Raw genomic sequence first — 16340 nt, forward strand, 5'->3', positions numbered from 1 at the left:
TGAGGGAGTGTATTAAAATTACTACGGGCTGGAGAGAGGGAAAGGTAATGTTATTTTTAGTCTGACTTTTCTGACAGATCCACAGAGGTTCTTTCATTTTTATTTTTTCCTCTGCAACATCGTTAAACACCAGCTCTGTCTGCTTCACACCAGGATGATGCCACAGTTGTGCTTCGAGCTAAATGCTAAGTAGCAGAGCTGCTAGCATATATACACTCTTCATCTTGTTTTGTTTTATTTTTTCCACTATTAGTTTATCTCTTTTTTTCTTTGCCCTGTTCATCCCAAGGATAAACGGACCGGACAAGTCTTATTTCTGAAAATGGCAATAGAAACATGTTTAAAGAAAACAGAGTGGAGCAAAGGGAAGTTGTAGATGTTATTAAATTTGTTCAGGGTGTTTTTGTGTCCGTGTGTGTGTGTGTGTGTGTGTGTGTGTGTGTGTGTGTGTGTGTGTGTGTGTGTGTGTGTATGTGCAGCAAGGACAAAGACAGGGTGACTGAAAAAAAAAAAAAACAGACTAGAGTGCACAGCCTGTTCCAAAACAGAAGACAGGGGAAAGAAAAACAAGCTAAGAGAGAGGTTAGGAGAGTGCCAGTAAGAAAGGATGAGAGGAGGGGGGCAAGGAATTTTAGTCCTAAAGTTATTTTTAAACCAAGAACAGGAACTCTACTGTTGACTTCCCAAACACTGAAACATAGATCGGTATAAGAGCGGGGCTGGGAAAAGGAGACAGGGAGGGTACATACAGGTGTCTCATCCCATACACATGCACCCCTCCAGACACATTCCTAGCATCATTTATGCTCTCAAACTCACACTTACCGGGAACGTGTGGCTGCATATTCATCACATCATTCACAGTACACAGCTCTGTGTTTTAAGACGTTCAAACCTTCAATAAAAAACGAGAAAGGCATTCATTTAAACTTCTATTTGTACAATTCCATATATATACATATATATATATGTATATATACAGCATCTGGTCTGACTGACTATAATCAAGACGTGGTGTACACAAGGAACAGAATCTGCCAATTACAGGCCAATGGTAAATGGAGACAGAAAGTGAGGAGTCACAACGTTTAAAAAAAGATGACAGACCAGCAAAAGGACATGTAAGGAGATTCAAAGATGACTGAGGATACAGTTTCACACTAATTGAAATAACTACAAGGTCATCTACTGTAATCGTCCTCTTGGCACGATCTGTTCAACAACAAGCTTTATTCTGCGTGTGCTTTTCCACAGGGTATGCCACCAGGCTGTTATTAACAAATAAAGACATCTGGGTTTATGGGGAGTGAGTTGGGACAAAACTCTCACACAAAGGCGGGAGGGAGCGTTCTGTGTACGCAAAGAACACACACCCTGCCATTCATGCGTGCTTTGTCAGGGGCTGTTATGAAACCTCAGCTTCATCAATGGCTGTTGTATTCCCAACTGCAGGCTTGTGCAGCCGGGAAACAAGCGAGGAGTGGGAATAAACAGCCACATGAGGAAAGCGATCAGGTGCAGCAGTTACAGCCGTCCGAAGAAGTCGTTATCTGTCAGGAGACACGCAGTACGGTTTGCTCTGCGTCACAGAGTATCACTTCCTTATGACCTTTAGCCCGGGTTGGCGCCTTCGGTGATGAGAGAGGTCAGCCTTAGCACGCACTCCGGGCGCTCCTGATGGGGTCAAAGGAAACTGGGTCACCTGTACCTGTTCATCAGTGAATATGTATCTAACTGTTGGTGCCCACCAACCACCCAAGGCAAGGTCACGCCCTTCCTTCTGGATCCCCCCTCCCGCCTCGCGTCTTCGCCCTCCCTTCACCTCCAAGGTGTCACAGAGAGCACCCTTGTTCTAGCCCTCTCCTCCTTTCCACCGGGACCCCTCAAAAATCCCAGATATCCCTGCAATTTCCGGTGCAATGTTTATTTGGTGGAAAGAGGGCTGGGGGGCGAGCTGCCTTGAAAAAAGAGCCTCACTCACAAACAGTTTGGGCTGCGTTTGAGGGTAAACATGTGCAGGAATGGGTATGTGAGGCGAGCGGTAAGAAGGACTGAGGCTGGTGTGTTCTGGTCCTGACATACAGATCCCACCTCTGCAGGGACACAGAGCACAGCTCTGTTCAGGCCCCAACGGCCACAGTCTAATAAACACCCCACCACCACCACCACCCTCCACCCCCTCCTCTCCTGTCTGTTCAACGGATATCGCCCTCTCCTGGAAAAATTAGGGCATGACATGAAATAACAGGTAAGACCAAACAAACCAAGACCTTGAAATAAACATCTCTCACAGCATTGAAATTATTTTGGTGATTTCATGCACCATAATAATAATAGTCAATGCAGAGATGGACGCATTACCATGAACACCTCTTGAACAATATTTATTCTTTTTTTTATCTAACATAACCATATCTGATTCACTCAAATGCCCCTTCATCGACGCCACCAATTATTTTCCAAATGTGTTGATTTGAATTGATTTTAAACTGGTTGTTATTTGACACCGTCTAAAAGTGAATATTGTTCCAATGTATTTTCATACAATTAAAATGTTCAAATTGGGTTGGCCAGTTAGCAATCGTAAGCTATAGTACCACTTATCCATTACCTTTAAGCTAGGCAATGATTCTGCTGTTTAGCCACTATTTTTAGCTACATGTTTTAACCATTTACCCATTATAGCTAATTCAAATCTTTACCTGTTTCTTTTAGCAATCTATTTTAACTGTTTATCTCTTATTTTTAGCAATTTATTTCAACCATTTATCGATTACGCTGAGCCTTTTTTACCATTTTTCCATCATCTTTAAGCTAGCTAACGTTTTCAACTGTTTATCCATTACCCTACTTTTAGCTAATTCAATTTCATTTTTACCTAACTATTTAGACTGTTTATTAATCACTTATAGCTATCCATTAAACCCCTTCATCCAATGCTTTTAGCTAACATCTCTGCTCACTTGCTAATTACTTTTCACACTCATTTGCAACAGGTAGCGTTCAGCTGACTCAATATGTCAATAAATCAAATTGGAATTTCTATTTTTTTAAATTAGTTGAGCTAATTGACAATCTGTGTGCCTATAACACGTTAACATAATATGTTAGCAGTAAAAAAAAACTAAAAAAAAAAATACAACATGAAATAATGGAAACATATAACAGCTCCACCAGCTACTGAACAGAACTTCAACATCTACACAGGCGTTCATGTTATCGTGACCTTTTGTAAAACAGACATGGACAAGGGAATAATCAAGATGACAAGAAATTAATGTATTAGAATGACCTAAACAGTTTCTTATAAGCATGTCCATATTGTTTTTAAAATGTTTAAATGTCTGAAAGCCAGTGAGAAGACAACAAGGCATAAATTAGAAATGCAGAGCCGCAAGACATGAGGAAGTCAGTGGTCGCCCTTCTTTGGCTGGACAACTGCCCCTCACTTCCTCCTCGATGAGAGTGGCTTCAGTGGCCCTACAGGTAGGGAATGGATGGGGGCGTCGGGGTAGGTGCAGGGTGTGGGCGGGGGTGAGTTTTCAGGGAGCAGGAGGGGCACATGTAGGAGGGAGTCCGACTGACAGATGGGAGGTAGGAAATGGGGGCGTCTGTCTCTCCTGTGGCTTGCCGCTGTGTCTGGCTCTCTGTGGCTCATCACTCCCCTGCATCTAGATACAAATAGTCGTTGCTGGTTGTTTGTGTTGATGGTGTCTTTCGCATTGCTATCTGCAATGCCCAGACTTTGTAACCATTCACAGAGCCTGGCATCCTCTTCTTCCTCAGTGAATGATGGCACTATGTATTTCTGTTTCCCTGCACAGTCCACCTTATAGCTCCTCTTTCTCCTCTTTTGCTGCTGCTTTTCTTTGATCGCAGGTTCCTCTGATGTCTGAATTGGAGTCACCAATCTGCCCTGTCTGCCTGTGTTTCTGCCACTGGCTCTAGCAGATGGACAGAGGTGAGAAAACAGATGTCTGTCTTGCTGCCCACTTTGATCCTGAGGACTCGCTGACACTAGAGACCATGTATCTGCAAAAACCCCTGACCTAAACACAGCTCTTCTGTGTAGCTCTAAGTCCACTTCAGGCTCAAGTGCATTCAACACGGTGCTAGACTGAATATCCTCTGAAAGTGCATCGTTGCACCTGAGTGGGCACATAATTGTACGAGCATGGTTGCTTGTCAGTATGTCTGTAAAAGTGTGTATGTCTGAAGCTTCAATATTGTGTGAGTTTGCAGGCAACACAGCTCTAGACCTGCAGAATATAGAGCGAAGCCGTCTGTGTGGGGGCACGCTGGCAGAGAGCCCAGACAATCCTATGCTGCGAAACAGCGGAGGCGGTCGAAGAGTGGGGGAAGGTCTTGAAACTCCAACTTTCCTCTGAAGGCTTTTATCCATCCTAATACTTTGGGACGTGCTTCAAAAATGCCCCTCAGATGTCCTCCGGCGTAGGAATAAATGGCCCATTCCCATGTTCAAAAGTGCTCAAATAGCCTACTATAATAATACAAATCCACAACAGTCCAAAGTGAGAGTGATCAAAAAAGACATCTTCTTTACATCTTCACTTCTCTAACCTAAAAGTGTCCAAATGGAGGTTGTTTAGTTTGCACAGTGACAAAATGTGGCAAAAATAAAAGAGGGAGTCTGACTCTTCATCTTTTCAAGAAGATGCTTGTGGTTGTCATGACAAATGACTCAAAGAACCAAGTGCTTTTCCTCTGCAATTCCTCATCTGGTCCTGGAAATGGTTTACCACAACGACTTTATGCTTTAAATCTTCTCCCATCCACTATTTCCCTATACTAACACTTAGTCTGTGCTCCTCTCTGTCCAGTGGCTGCTTCAGTCTATTTGAGTCTGACTTCTTTCACTGAGCCTTGGATGACACCCACCTCTATTATAAACAACCCACCCACCGTCTCTCTCTTTCATCCTGTTGCCCTTGCGCATCAAAGGCTCGGTCCATCCACCGAGCTGTTCCATCTCTATAAATTATGAATTAATCGTGCAGAGCATGAGCGCAGGAGATGTCATGTTTTTACTGAGGAAAATTGGACCCACAGACAACATATTACTTGTTTATTGTTCACATACATAAAAAACAAACAAACAGGCAACGATGCTTCACCCAATGCTTGTTTGTTATCTTAAATTATATCGTCCTACCCGTACTTCAGGGCAGTTCCTAATTCTAAGGATTGTTTTACAGTTAGAGAAGCATGCTTATTTGCTGTCTTGTCAAGAATTATATGAGAAGATTGATAATGCCTCATGGTAATAAATATTAAGCTACAGTTAGCGTAGCTTAGCATAAACACTGCAAACAGGTGGAAACAGCTAGACTTTCAGTACATTTATCTGATATAAGTAGGACTTTAAATGCAGGGTTTTTATTTAAAATGGGGTATTTTTATATTACGGTATTAGTTCTTTATATATTTATACTTAGGTAAAAGGTATGAACACTTACACTAATACGTGCTTTCACAATACGTGATGGCTTAACTTGTTCTCAGGGTTAAATCTCACCAATCTCTTGCTCCTCGTAAACGGTCCATTGTGTACTTCCGGACCTGGCCGGGGGGTGGCGCTGCTCACAGCACCGCAGCCAGGACGAGGCGATAAAAAGCCGCTCGGTCCCTTTTGTAATCTGCGGCACCAAAGCGGAAGTACTTCAGTAGTCCGCGAGGTCAAGATCAACGCTAGCTAAACGGCAAGGTAAACACGGAAAGTACTTGGCATCAGTTTATTTAATCTGTGTTGTACGTGGCAAATGTGTTAGTGAAACAGTCCGGTGTGTGTGTTTGTGTGTATGTGATTCTAAATGTTTGGAAGCGGTGAAGGGTAAGGCTGGGATGAAGAGGAGGAGGAGGAGGACGACGACAACGAAGAAGAGGGCAAAGTCATACGTAACGGAGGTTAATGGAGTAAACGAACAGCCGGTAGATAGGCAGCAGACACGAGAGACGCAGTAAACCACTCCAAGCAAGTTGGGAGTGAATGGATTACTAGTAACGAAGGACATGTTGATTATGAAAGTGTTGAACGGCGTTAGCTCGGTTGTCTCTTCGTCTGTGAGGCGTGAGTGTTGTAACAGCAGAACATCATGGCTGTACATGTGTTCACAGAGAAGCTGACCGTTAATGAAGTTAGCATCACTGGGCAGTTTTACTAGCATAGCTAAGTAGTGAAATACTAGAAAATAATGATTGTTGGTTTGTTAGTAAAGTGTTTGATGGAGTAAACTACCTTCACAGGCCATAGAGATTTCCTAAATCAGCATTACACAACTTATACTTGAATGTAAGAAACTATTGTACAACAGCACATCTAATGGTGATTTTTTTTTTTTAAATCGCTTCTACTGCTAGCAAGCTCTGGGGGGTGAGCTGCTGCTGATCCCATTACTGACTGCTTAACGGTTTAAACTGCCAAGCAGTGACACTATATCTGCAGGGACTGAACCTAAAAGTCATTTTCATTACAGCTAGAGCGATTAGTCGACAAATTGTTTCTTCTGTCTTCTATCGACAGGCTATTTAATCGGCAGCAAGTTTGATAATGGAATAATAATTTACATTTTTGAATGGTGAAGTGAATGTTTTTGGGGTTTGGATGGCTGGTTCAGTCCAAACAGTTTCAATACTACAACTTGGGTTCTGTAAAATTTTGATGGGATTTTTCACCATTTTCTGCCATTTTATAGACCAAATGATAAATTGGTTATGTGAGAGAATAATCAACAGGTACATCTGCATTAATCTAATTCTGATTATTCTATCAATTCATTGTTTTTTTCTATGAATTGGTGAAAAATGGTCATTACTGTTCTTGAATAATTCTCTATAATACTATTATTAAATAATGTATTTTTTTTTTTTAAAAAACAGTAAATTTCTTGTATTTTCGCTCAATGAATTGTCGAATGACTGTTGAGTTAGTGACTAATTGGCACAGCTCTAATACTCTTTCCTGGCAAGGAAGTAGTGCTAATATTTTGTACGTGCAGGGATTAAAGTGGATTCAGACTTTAACGCCCTGCCTTTTTATGTCAGATCAGATAAGACCTATTGCAGTTGTTGATGGATTTGTTTGTGCTATGTAAACTTACATAATGTTGGTGACTATGAGAGTCTTGTGAAATCTTATTTGTGCTTCAGTTTAACAAGCATACAGGAAAACACACCCACCCATTGTGCACTCTGCATGGAGAAAGTGGCTGTAAACACGCTGGACTTGCATAAGTGTCCTCTTTAGTGGTACAGTAAAAGCATTGAGAAGTCCTTCTGCTTTTACCTCAACCTGTGTCAAACTGGCAAAAAAATTTAAATGAATTCTATTAAACAACATTTAATATTTTGTTATCTTCTGTCTTTTTTTACAGATGGCTCACAGGCTGCTAGTACGTAGAATTTGGACGCTGTCAGTGAAGGAGATCCGCTGCCACCCAGCATCCACAGCCACCACCGCTTCCTCCTCTTTTTCCACCTCCCTGCAGTCCGCCACAACCCGAGTCTCCTTCCTCTCTCCCTCACGCACTCTTCCTCGCTCCCTTCCTCACACCTCCTGCCGGGCAGTCTCCTTCAACGTTCAGGACCATGAGGACTTCACAGAGAGGGTCATCAACAGCGAACTACCCGTGCTAGTTGACTTCCATGCACAGTGAGTACTCCAGGGACATGTGGTTATAGGTGACTGAATGATGAAATCAAAATCAACAAGAAATTAACAAAATCCAACAGCTCTCTACATTTGAGAACAAAGAACTATATAGTGTTTGTCACTTTATTCAAAATGACTGAAGCTATTAATTACTTATAACAACCTGTTGAGTGAATAATTTTTTAACTAAGTGACTGCAGCACTATAAACCATCTAGATGGGATAAAATAATGTAGGAGTTGAAGATCAGGCTGACTAATTTGCAAATAATGTCAAAAATAAAAGTTTAAGTAGAGAATTTCTTTAGATGTAATGTAAAGGTGACACAGATTTTAATGTAAAGGTGACACAGATTTTGCCTGTTCAGAAGAGTAGTGTGTGCATATATATATATATATATATATATAGTTCTGGCTGTATTTAGGAAAACACTCCTAAAGAAAGAAATATTTGGACTTCAGTTTTTCTGAAAGAGCCTAGATGGGTGTGGAATGCAAAATAAGAAAAGAAGGATTAAAAAAAGTGAAGCTTTTTTGTCTTTATGATGAATTCATGATTCAGATTATACACAAATCTAATCATTTCTATTTTATGAATAAACATGAATCACATCAGAGACTAAATCGGTGCCGTTAATCCCACAAAGAGTTTGTCAAATCTGAAGTATATTAATCATGAAATGATATTCTTTCAATCCCTACTGCAGCCTGTTTGTTCTTTTTTACGGTCTCATTACATCACCTGACCAGTCATTACACAGATGCTGATTTGGGTGTTGCTTAAAGCTGCTCTGTGAGCCTCCCCTTGCTCCTCGCCTCCTCCAAGACACATTTAGGGCATGGGAACGTCCTTGATGATGGTGGACCTTGATTAATTTCTGGGTCATAGGCTGGAGGACAGAAGAGCAAGGAAGGGAGGAGGCATAATTAATTAAATGGAAAAAAAAAACCCTGGTGCTGTGCTGGATCACTCTCACAGCTTACTGAGAAACTTGAACATGGCAATCGTTAATGTTATGTTCAGTCAAAACATCTGCTGTCAAAAAGACCTGCTGCGTTATACTTTATAATTTATATTTTTCATTATTCCTTTGTCTTGACACCTGTTGTTCAGCACTTTGTAAACTTGCTGCTTTAAAGTCTTATACAAACACATATAATCATAATTAGTTGAAAAGCCTTCAGCAGCTTGTAGTCACACAGTCTGTTTGTGTCTTTGTTGTTTTTTAGGTGGTGTGGTCCTTGCAAGATCCTTGGGCCGAGGTTGGAGAAGGCTGTTGCGAAACAGAAAGGCCGTGTTGCCATGGCAAAAGTTGACATAGACGACCACACAGACTTGGCTATTGAATATGGGGTGAGACTTGAAGTATTTCTGTGGCATTACTGACATTTTTTAAGTTTACCATCTAAACTTTGAAGCTTGTAGTTTGTATAGAGTATCCATTGTTAGTGGTCGTGGAGGAAATTTTGATAAAATTTTGCTAAAAGATCACATGCAGTCAGAGAGGAGGATAATACATTGCATTGTACTCAACTGCATTACATAACAATCATTAAGACATAATATTATTAGTCTTGTCTTATAAAACATAAATTTGTCCGTTGCCAGGTGTCTGCCGTTCCGACAGTAATCGCCATGCGGGGAGGTGACGTCGTCGACCATTTTGTGGGGATCAAAGATGATGATGAGCTGGACTCGTTTGTCAGCAAAGTCATTGGACAATAGACCAACTGTTCCCGCCCTGCCATTCACCACCGTTCTGGTGCCGTTTTGTATGATTCTGGCATGGTCGGCAGCCCTTAGCCGCCATCTTGAGCCTGTTTAGCAGCAGCCGACAAATAAGTAAAATCTCTGCTGCAGTCCCAGCTGGCAATCTCTCAAATGCTCACACCCATCCCTAGACACACTGCTTCAGCTGTGCATTATGGCTTCTGTCTCTCTGTCTCCCTCTTGTTTCTTTTGTCTAGTGCTGGGTGTGTGCCTCCTTTAACCTTTTTAGTTCACGCTGTGCTCCATTTTGCAGCAGTTCCATTTCTTTCAAGTAATGTGACGGCTCCGCGGCTCTATTCATACCGCTAGAGCCGCCGAGCTGGTGTGTAACAGTTCGCTGTAAAAGTCTGTAGAATGGGGGAAAATACACCGCTGTAATGCACTTATACTGTATGACATGAGGGATGAACATTTATAGTTTTAATGGTGAAGAGGATTTAACTTAAAACCTGACAATACTGAATGAGGTTTGACAGTGTTACCTGTAGTTCCTGCGTATGTCCACTAGATGGTGGCATTTCTTTGACATCGCAGAGCCACACATGGTCATTTTACACCAGTATGCCTAATAATGTGAGAAAGGAAGATATGTTTGCGTGTTTGTCTGTGTCTGTATGTTTGTGTGTGTGTGGGTGTGTGTGTGTGTGTGTTTGTCTTGGGGTCCTGACTGTGAAACTGAAGTCGAGCAGGAATTGCAAATTATGAGTTTGATTTAGTTTATTACTGAAATGAACTCAATGTACCACAAACATGATCAACTGATGTAATAAAGGAGAGAAAAGATGTTCTGTATTTGATTTGTGTTTTTGTGTGTGGTTGAAAAAGAGACGAGGGTGGAAGATTTACTGTCCCTAATGACGCTGAGGCAATATTTCTGTGAAGTTCATGGACTTTCCCGGCCCTGGATGTTTTGACAGCAGTGGAAGTCACCAGAAATAAGATGCTGGTTTGTTGTTTTTTTTTTGTTTTGTTTTGTTTTTTTTCTCTGTGTGTCTGCATCTCTAGGAATCAAAGGAGAAGAAGTTGGTGCTCAATTATTCCCTGTTTTATTATGTCTGTGTTTAGCATGCAGTGTTATATATTCCCCCATTTCTGTCTGACCGTGGAGCTGTTACTCATGCTGTCACAACCCTCTCATCAGTGTAACTGAAACGCCTCCACACCACCCTCCACTTATTGCCTCTCTGTAAATGACCTCCCTGCTATCATCCCCTTAAATCGACAGTGTCTGCCTTCTTGTCTGTCTCTCCAATCCCCACAATGTCTTCGAGTCTCACACCTGACCCTAACGTCCTCCTCCAAACCACTTTTCCCTCCTCGATCAGAGTTGGGGTCAACACATGTCGAGCCAGACAGTTGACTGCCCCATTTGACCTTTCATTTTCATTTTCACCTGCTTGGTAACATGTTGGATCACTCGCCTGTGTCTTCAAACATCACACCAATGTAGACGCCTCTGTACTTTGGATTTCTGACTTTTGGCGCTGCCTGCTTGTTGGGATGTTGCCATGGTTCCCAATTATTAAACCAAAAGTAATAAAGTGCTGTGTTATCACTGGACATTGTAAATGTTTAACAGTGGAATAGCACGGCAAGGTGAGTTTGCATAGCACAACAAGTAAATTAAGTGTTGTTCATAAGACTAAAGAAGTAAAAAAAAAAAAAAAAAAAAAAAATGCTTTTCCAGTGTTTTACCTGTCCCACTGGGGGGTGCACCTACATGCACTTCCCATGCAAGGTCTCTTTCCTGTGTTTGTGTGGACTGTAGGATTAAGGCGTTTCTGTGTCATCGACCGCCAGAGACACTCGAGTAAATGAGGTCAAATGGGGCTGAAGGAGACAGAAGAGCACCTGCAGTCAGAGAGTCATCATTTCATCATACCCTCTTCTCTCACGACCCTCTAACCATAAAAACATTACCATCCCAGCCTGCCTTGCCATCCTGGCATGCCGTAACAGAGACCACAGCTGACAGAATCATGACAAGGGCCTTCAGACTGCTTATTAAGTGCACATCATTTGACATGTTCCATCTGCATTTTCAGCGGTCCCGGCTTGGATTAGATCATCGCAGAGGAAGCCAGGGGATATGATCGTGCAGAGTTGCTCGGTAGCAACCGGGTGCAGAGACCCTGTGGTTTTTTTTTTTTTTTGGAATAGAGGGAATTCCACTGGCATTACATAAGCAGGTGTGAATGAGGCAAGTGATCCAGATGTACAAACAAAGTTGTTGTTGTGTGCTGGATGAAAGACATTCCTGCATAGTTCAGCGATGTCTGGGGCTGCATCATAGCACCTTTGTTAATGATCTGCCATTTTAACCTCTTTCAACCTCTTCTCTGCCTCTCAGTAATCACCGAATGGTCTTGAGGCCTCAGGATTCACACTCATGAATCAATCTGCCCCCCCCCCCCCTTTCTCACACCCCCACACCCCCCTCCATGTTGTCTGCTCATCCTCTTTGTCTGCCCTCAGACAGGAGGTGACTGAAGAAATGACGACAAGCTCCAAAGGTTCAAGAGCAGCGCGTAACCCTACACCTCTTCCGCCAAAAACAATAGACCACACCTCCACCCTCGCTCCCGCTGTCTCTCTCTCTTACTCAACCACTCTTGTGACCATATAAGGCAAAAAAAGACAGGGGAAGCCAGCGGCTGCTGCTGAACAAACGGGCTGAGAGGCAGAGTTGCAGAATTCTTCGAGTGACTCTATCCCTACTCTATTTGCTCGCCTCTCTCAGAGCCTGAAACTGTTGTTTGCTGTGTGTTTGTTTGAAATTAAAGCGGCTGTCACTGGGCCAAATGCTTTTGCTGTGTGTGTGTATGTGTGTGTGTTTGTATGTACAAGATGCATTGCAATTTCTGTGTGTGTGTGTGGGAGAGAAAGAGAGAGAGAGAGAGAGCGACTTTGTAACAACACCCAGATCTGGCACGGCCTGAGAGCATTCTGTGTTTATAGTAAATACATAGCTGTATTTGTATTTGAAACACATGCTGCCCTCCACCTTGTTAGGTCTCCACTCTGTTCCAGACAAATACCAACCCGAGACAGACAAAGCAGCCACTGCCAGTTTATATCCCTCCATCTTTTCCTCATGCAACATACAAATGGCTTACAACAATATATCGACCTAGAGTGCATTAGAGATGCATCAGCAATCAGCACAGATGATGAATGAGCAAAGAGACGTCTTAACAAAAGAGGGGAGGCGTTCTGTATTTTCCCTTTATTCCACATTCCTTGGTTTTGTGAGTCAACATGTGTCTTATCACTCCTTCCTGTGTACTGATTACTACGGAAAGGAGGAGGATGGTGGCACTGGAAGCAGGGCGAGACTAAAGAGCAGAAGACAGCCAGTTACTCTGCCATACTCTCATTACTGCATTATCTTAAAAGCTGGAGCTGCTCTTAATTATTCCTTGTGGTTCTTGCCTTTAAGGTACACACAAACAAACACTTGGCTTTATGATGCCGAGAGATTGTGTGAACTGAAGCGAGTGGCGTGAATAATTTTGGCAGGGTGTTGTACGCGGCTGGGGAATGATGTCGAACAAAACGGCAAGTTGTTGGAAAGATCACTTTGAAGCATGTGTGTGTGTCGAATCGTCTCTCGGTGTACGTCAGGTAAGAAGAGGTTACAGCTACAAGATCTGGGTCAGACAGGAGCATTAAACAACCTATTTACCAGATTTGACACAGGTCTGAGCCACTGTATGTCCATATTTCCCTGTTCATGGATGAGGGCACAGAAACGCGCACATTCTCACCAAGACACCCAAGCGTGAATGCCCACACACATGAATTCACACAAGTAATTACACAGCGAGCATGGTCAGTGAGTTAACATGCCACTCTTTTAACATACTGTCACTGAATGGGTCTCTTTCTTTCTGACTGGATGATATAATGGCTTTGCACACCCTGAATTACAGACACACCCTGCTGCTATTACAACCAACTGAAGGAAGGAGAAAGAGAGCGAGAGAGAGAGAGAGAGAGAGAGAGAGAGAGAGAGAGAGAGAGAGAGAGTAGGTCACAGGGAAAAGGAGAGCGCGAGGTAGCGAGAGGGAGGGAGATAGTGAGGTCAGAAGTGTCCATATTTGGTCATTTATGCCTGCATTTTAATCCTACATTTCTTTCTTTGCCCAGTTCTCTTTGTTTTGTGTCTTGTGCCATTTACTGTGTAACTACTTTTTACTTTATAGGCACACGGTTATTTCAACGTGAACTTCTTTTCGATTTTGAAATTTGTTTTGAATTCAAAGTTGTTTATTTTATTATTTTTGTATGTAAGCAGTCTCTCACTCTCTTTTACTCCCCCTCATTCCCCTCCACTTGGCCCTCTCTCCTCTCTCGGCATCTGGTCCTGCTCAGCTAATAGGCGACAGGGTGACCTTTGACCCCGTAGCTGAAATTTTGGATATTTCCCATCCATCCCGGACAGAGATTTATTGATTTTTCCAGGCAGCCTTGCTGAATGTTCAATGTTTTGCTCTACATACATGTGATGCCCAGCTGCTAAACGTATAGGAAAACACACAGACACATTCTTTTCATAATGACACATAGCGAACATAAATCACACGTTCTGCAGAAAATGTGATTTTCCTATGTTTGTGAATGGATGGCAGCCATGCCTGAGGCCCCGTTATAATGTCAATTCTTGGGTTAAATATAGGAATAAAAAGTTGTCTTTGTGTGGTGTGCTGAATGTGCAGCTGATGTCACTGATAGAAGCAATATCTGCAACAGGTCTTATCCCAGGACCACAGGGCAGCATCATCTGTTTCATATTCCTGCCTCTTATCAGGCATCACCTCCTGAGTGAAGAATGGAGGATAAAACAGAAAGAGGTCAAGATTTTGCTTGTCTGAGAAGAATTATCTTTGCACTTCCTTCCTCTAAACCATTTTTTTCTTCAGATTTTTCAGACCTATCAGAAGATCACACCATCAACATCATCCATCATGTTTCTAATGTGTTAGTTTGACCTGATTAAAAACTAAGTTATTCAATACTATTTGATGTGCTAATATATAAAATGCTATAATTTTGTCATATAAGTGAACTGTCAAGGGGTTGGGTCAGTTTGATGAAGATTGCATTTGCCCTGTTAATGGCAGAAGCTAGACCTTTCAACCATTCATTCATTACTTTTAGCTATTTCAACTGTTTGTCCGTTAATTTTAGCTAACTAGTTCAACTGTGTTAGCTAACTAGTTCAGCTGTTTTATCTATTACTTCTACTGTTTTATCCACTACATCTAGTTAACTATTTCAACCGTTTATCCGCTAATTTTAGCTAACTAGTTCAACTGTGTTAGATAATTATTTCAACTGTTTTATTCATTACATTTAGCTAGCTAGTTCACCTGTTTTATCTCTTACTTTTAGCTAACTATTTCAACTGTTTTATCCATTACTTTTAGCTAACAAGTTCACCTGCTTTATCTCTTACTTTTAGCTAACTATTTCTACCGTTTATCCGTGGCCATTTATCAAACTGTTTAGACTTTTCTGCTCACTTGCCAACTAGTTTTCCCACACTCATTTGCAACCTGTGGTGTTCAAGTGTTACAGCTGACTCAATCTGTGGATATTTATTTTTCAATCAAATCATGGCCTAATATTTTTTTTCCCAAATTAGTTGAGCTATACCACAATCTTTCCACTGGCAACTGAGGTTACACCCTGAGGCACAAGTACCCCTGGTTAGGAATCGCTGCTTTAAATTATATTTCAGCCTCAGTTCGTGCTGATCAAAGCTGCTGACTTTTTTAATCCATGTTTCCCACTGAAAAAAAAAGAAAAATATCTAGTTTCCATTGCTAATGTTTCCCTGCTGGTTGTGGCATGCGTTGGCTCTGTGCCGTCAGTTCCACTCTACAAACTGTGCTCAAATCAACCAATTTGAATCCCAGAGGAGTATTTGCAGTATTTGAAGTAAACAGGTTCACATTGTACTCTTCCATTCCTCTGCGCAGATTTTGGCAGTGGCATCACAGAGCTTTTATCTCCACAGCCATCACTTCACACTTTTTATTCAGTTTTCTTGCACTGTCCCACCACCTGTTCCTCTTTTTCTACCATTGCCACTGTTTTTTTGTTTGTTTTGTTTTGTTTTGTTTTTTTTACAGATATCTGTTGCTTTGTATTTGATTTCATTTGATAAACATGTGTTCCCTCTACAAATCTCCTTTCTCTTCTTTGTTGTTTACTTTTCTGGCAGACAAATTGAAGAGCTAAATGTCAGGATTGATTAGAAGTCTGAACAAATATTTCTCTCACTCACATTAATTAGATCACCACCTGCAGCGGTTCCCAGGTAGTGCTGACATGTCTGGTCATGAATCTGGTTCTACCTGACTGCGTGATGGGAACCTGTGAAATTAAATCAAATAACTATACTGTACTATACTGATCTAATCTTATATCTGACAGGTGCACTGGTTCATTTACATCAATACAATATTCATGTATAAAAACACTGAGAAGACATACTGAAAAGTCCAGTTATAGGTTTAAAGATGGAATTATGAAACTTAAATATAAGAAAATCTCAGTTCTTCTATTGTGGGATGGATCACACGCTGCTTTGAGAAGAGGAGTATGGGAAAATCTGTGATGATCAAATTAGCATGCACATGAATATTTAATTATCATTACCATTATTATAAATATATCAGATTTTTTAAAGGGTACTTTAACTCATTTCACTTAACTTAACATGCAAAGTGTATTTCACACATAGTTTCATCCAAAAACTTTTTTATAAAGTAGATTATATAAAATATTTAAAATCCCTTGGCTTGAAACAGAGGCCAGTAGGGTGAAGCTATTATTTTTAACAGTGACATGATCACTGATGTTTTAAATTGTTCAACAGTTCAAGGCCCTATAG

The 16340-nt window shown here is 41.5% G+C and overlaps 1 protein-coding gene across 1 annotated transcript; it reads left to right on the top strand.

Annotated features, from left to right (window-relative positions):
• The first annotated feature begins 5759 nt into the window (after positions 1-5759).
• txn2 (thioredoxin 2) lies at positions 5760-9485 on the top strand. The gene is made up of 4 exons (XM_022748049.1): positions 5760-5949; positions 7392-7669; positions 8899-9022; positions 9278-9485. The coding sequence occupies exons 1-4, from the start codon at positions 5863-5865 to the stop codon at positions 9392-9394; spliced, it is 606 nt and encodes a 201-aa protein (XP_022603770.1). The 5' UTR covers positions 5760-5862; the 3' UTR covers positions 9395-9485.
• Positions 9486-16340: the final 6855 nt, after the last annotated feature.

This window comes from Seriola dumerili, unplaced genomic scaffold, assembly GCF_002260705.1.
Source record: "Seriola dumerili isolate Sdu_G_001 unplaced genomic scaffold, Sdu_1.0 BDQW01000113.1, whole genome shotgun sequence".
Classification (NCBI taxonomy): Eukaryota; Metazoa; Chordata; class Actinopteri; order Carangiformes; family Carangidae; genus Seriola; species Seriola dumerili.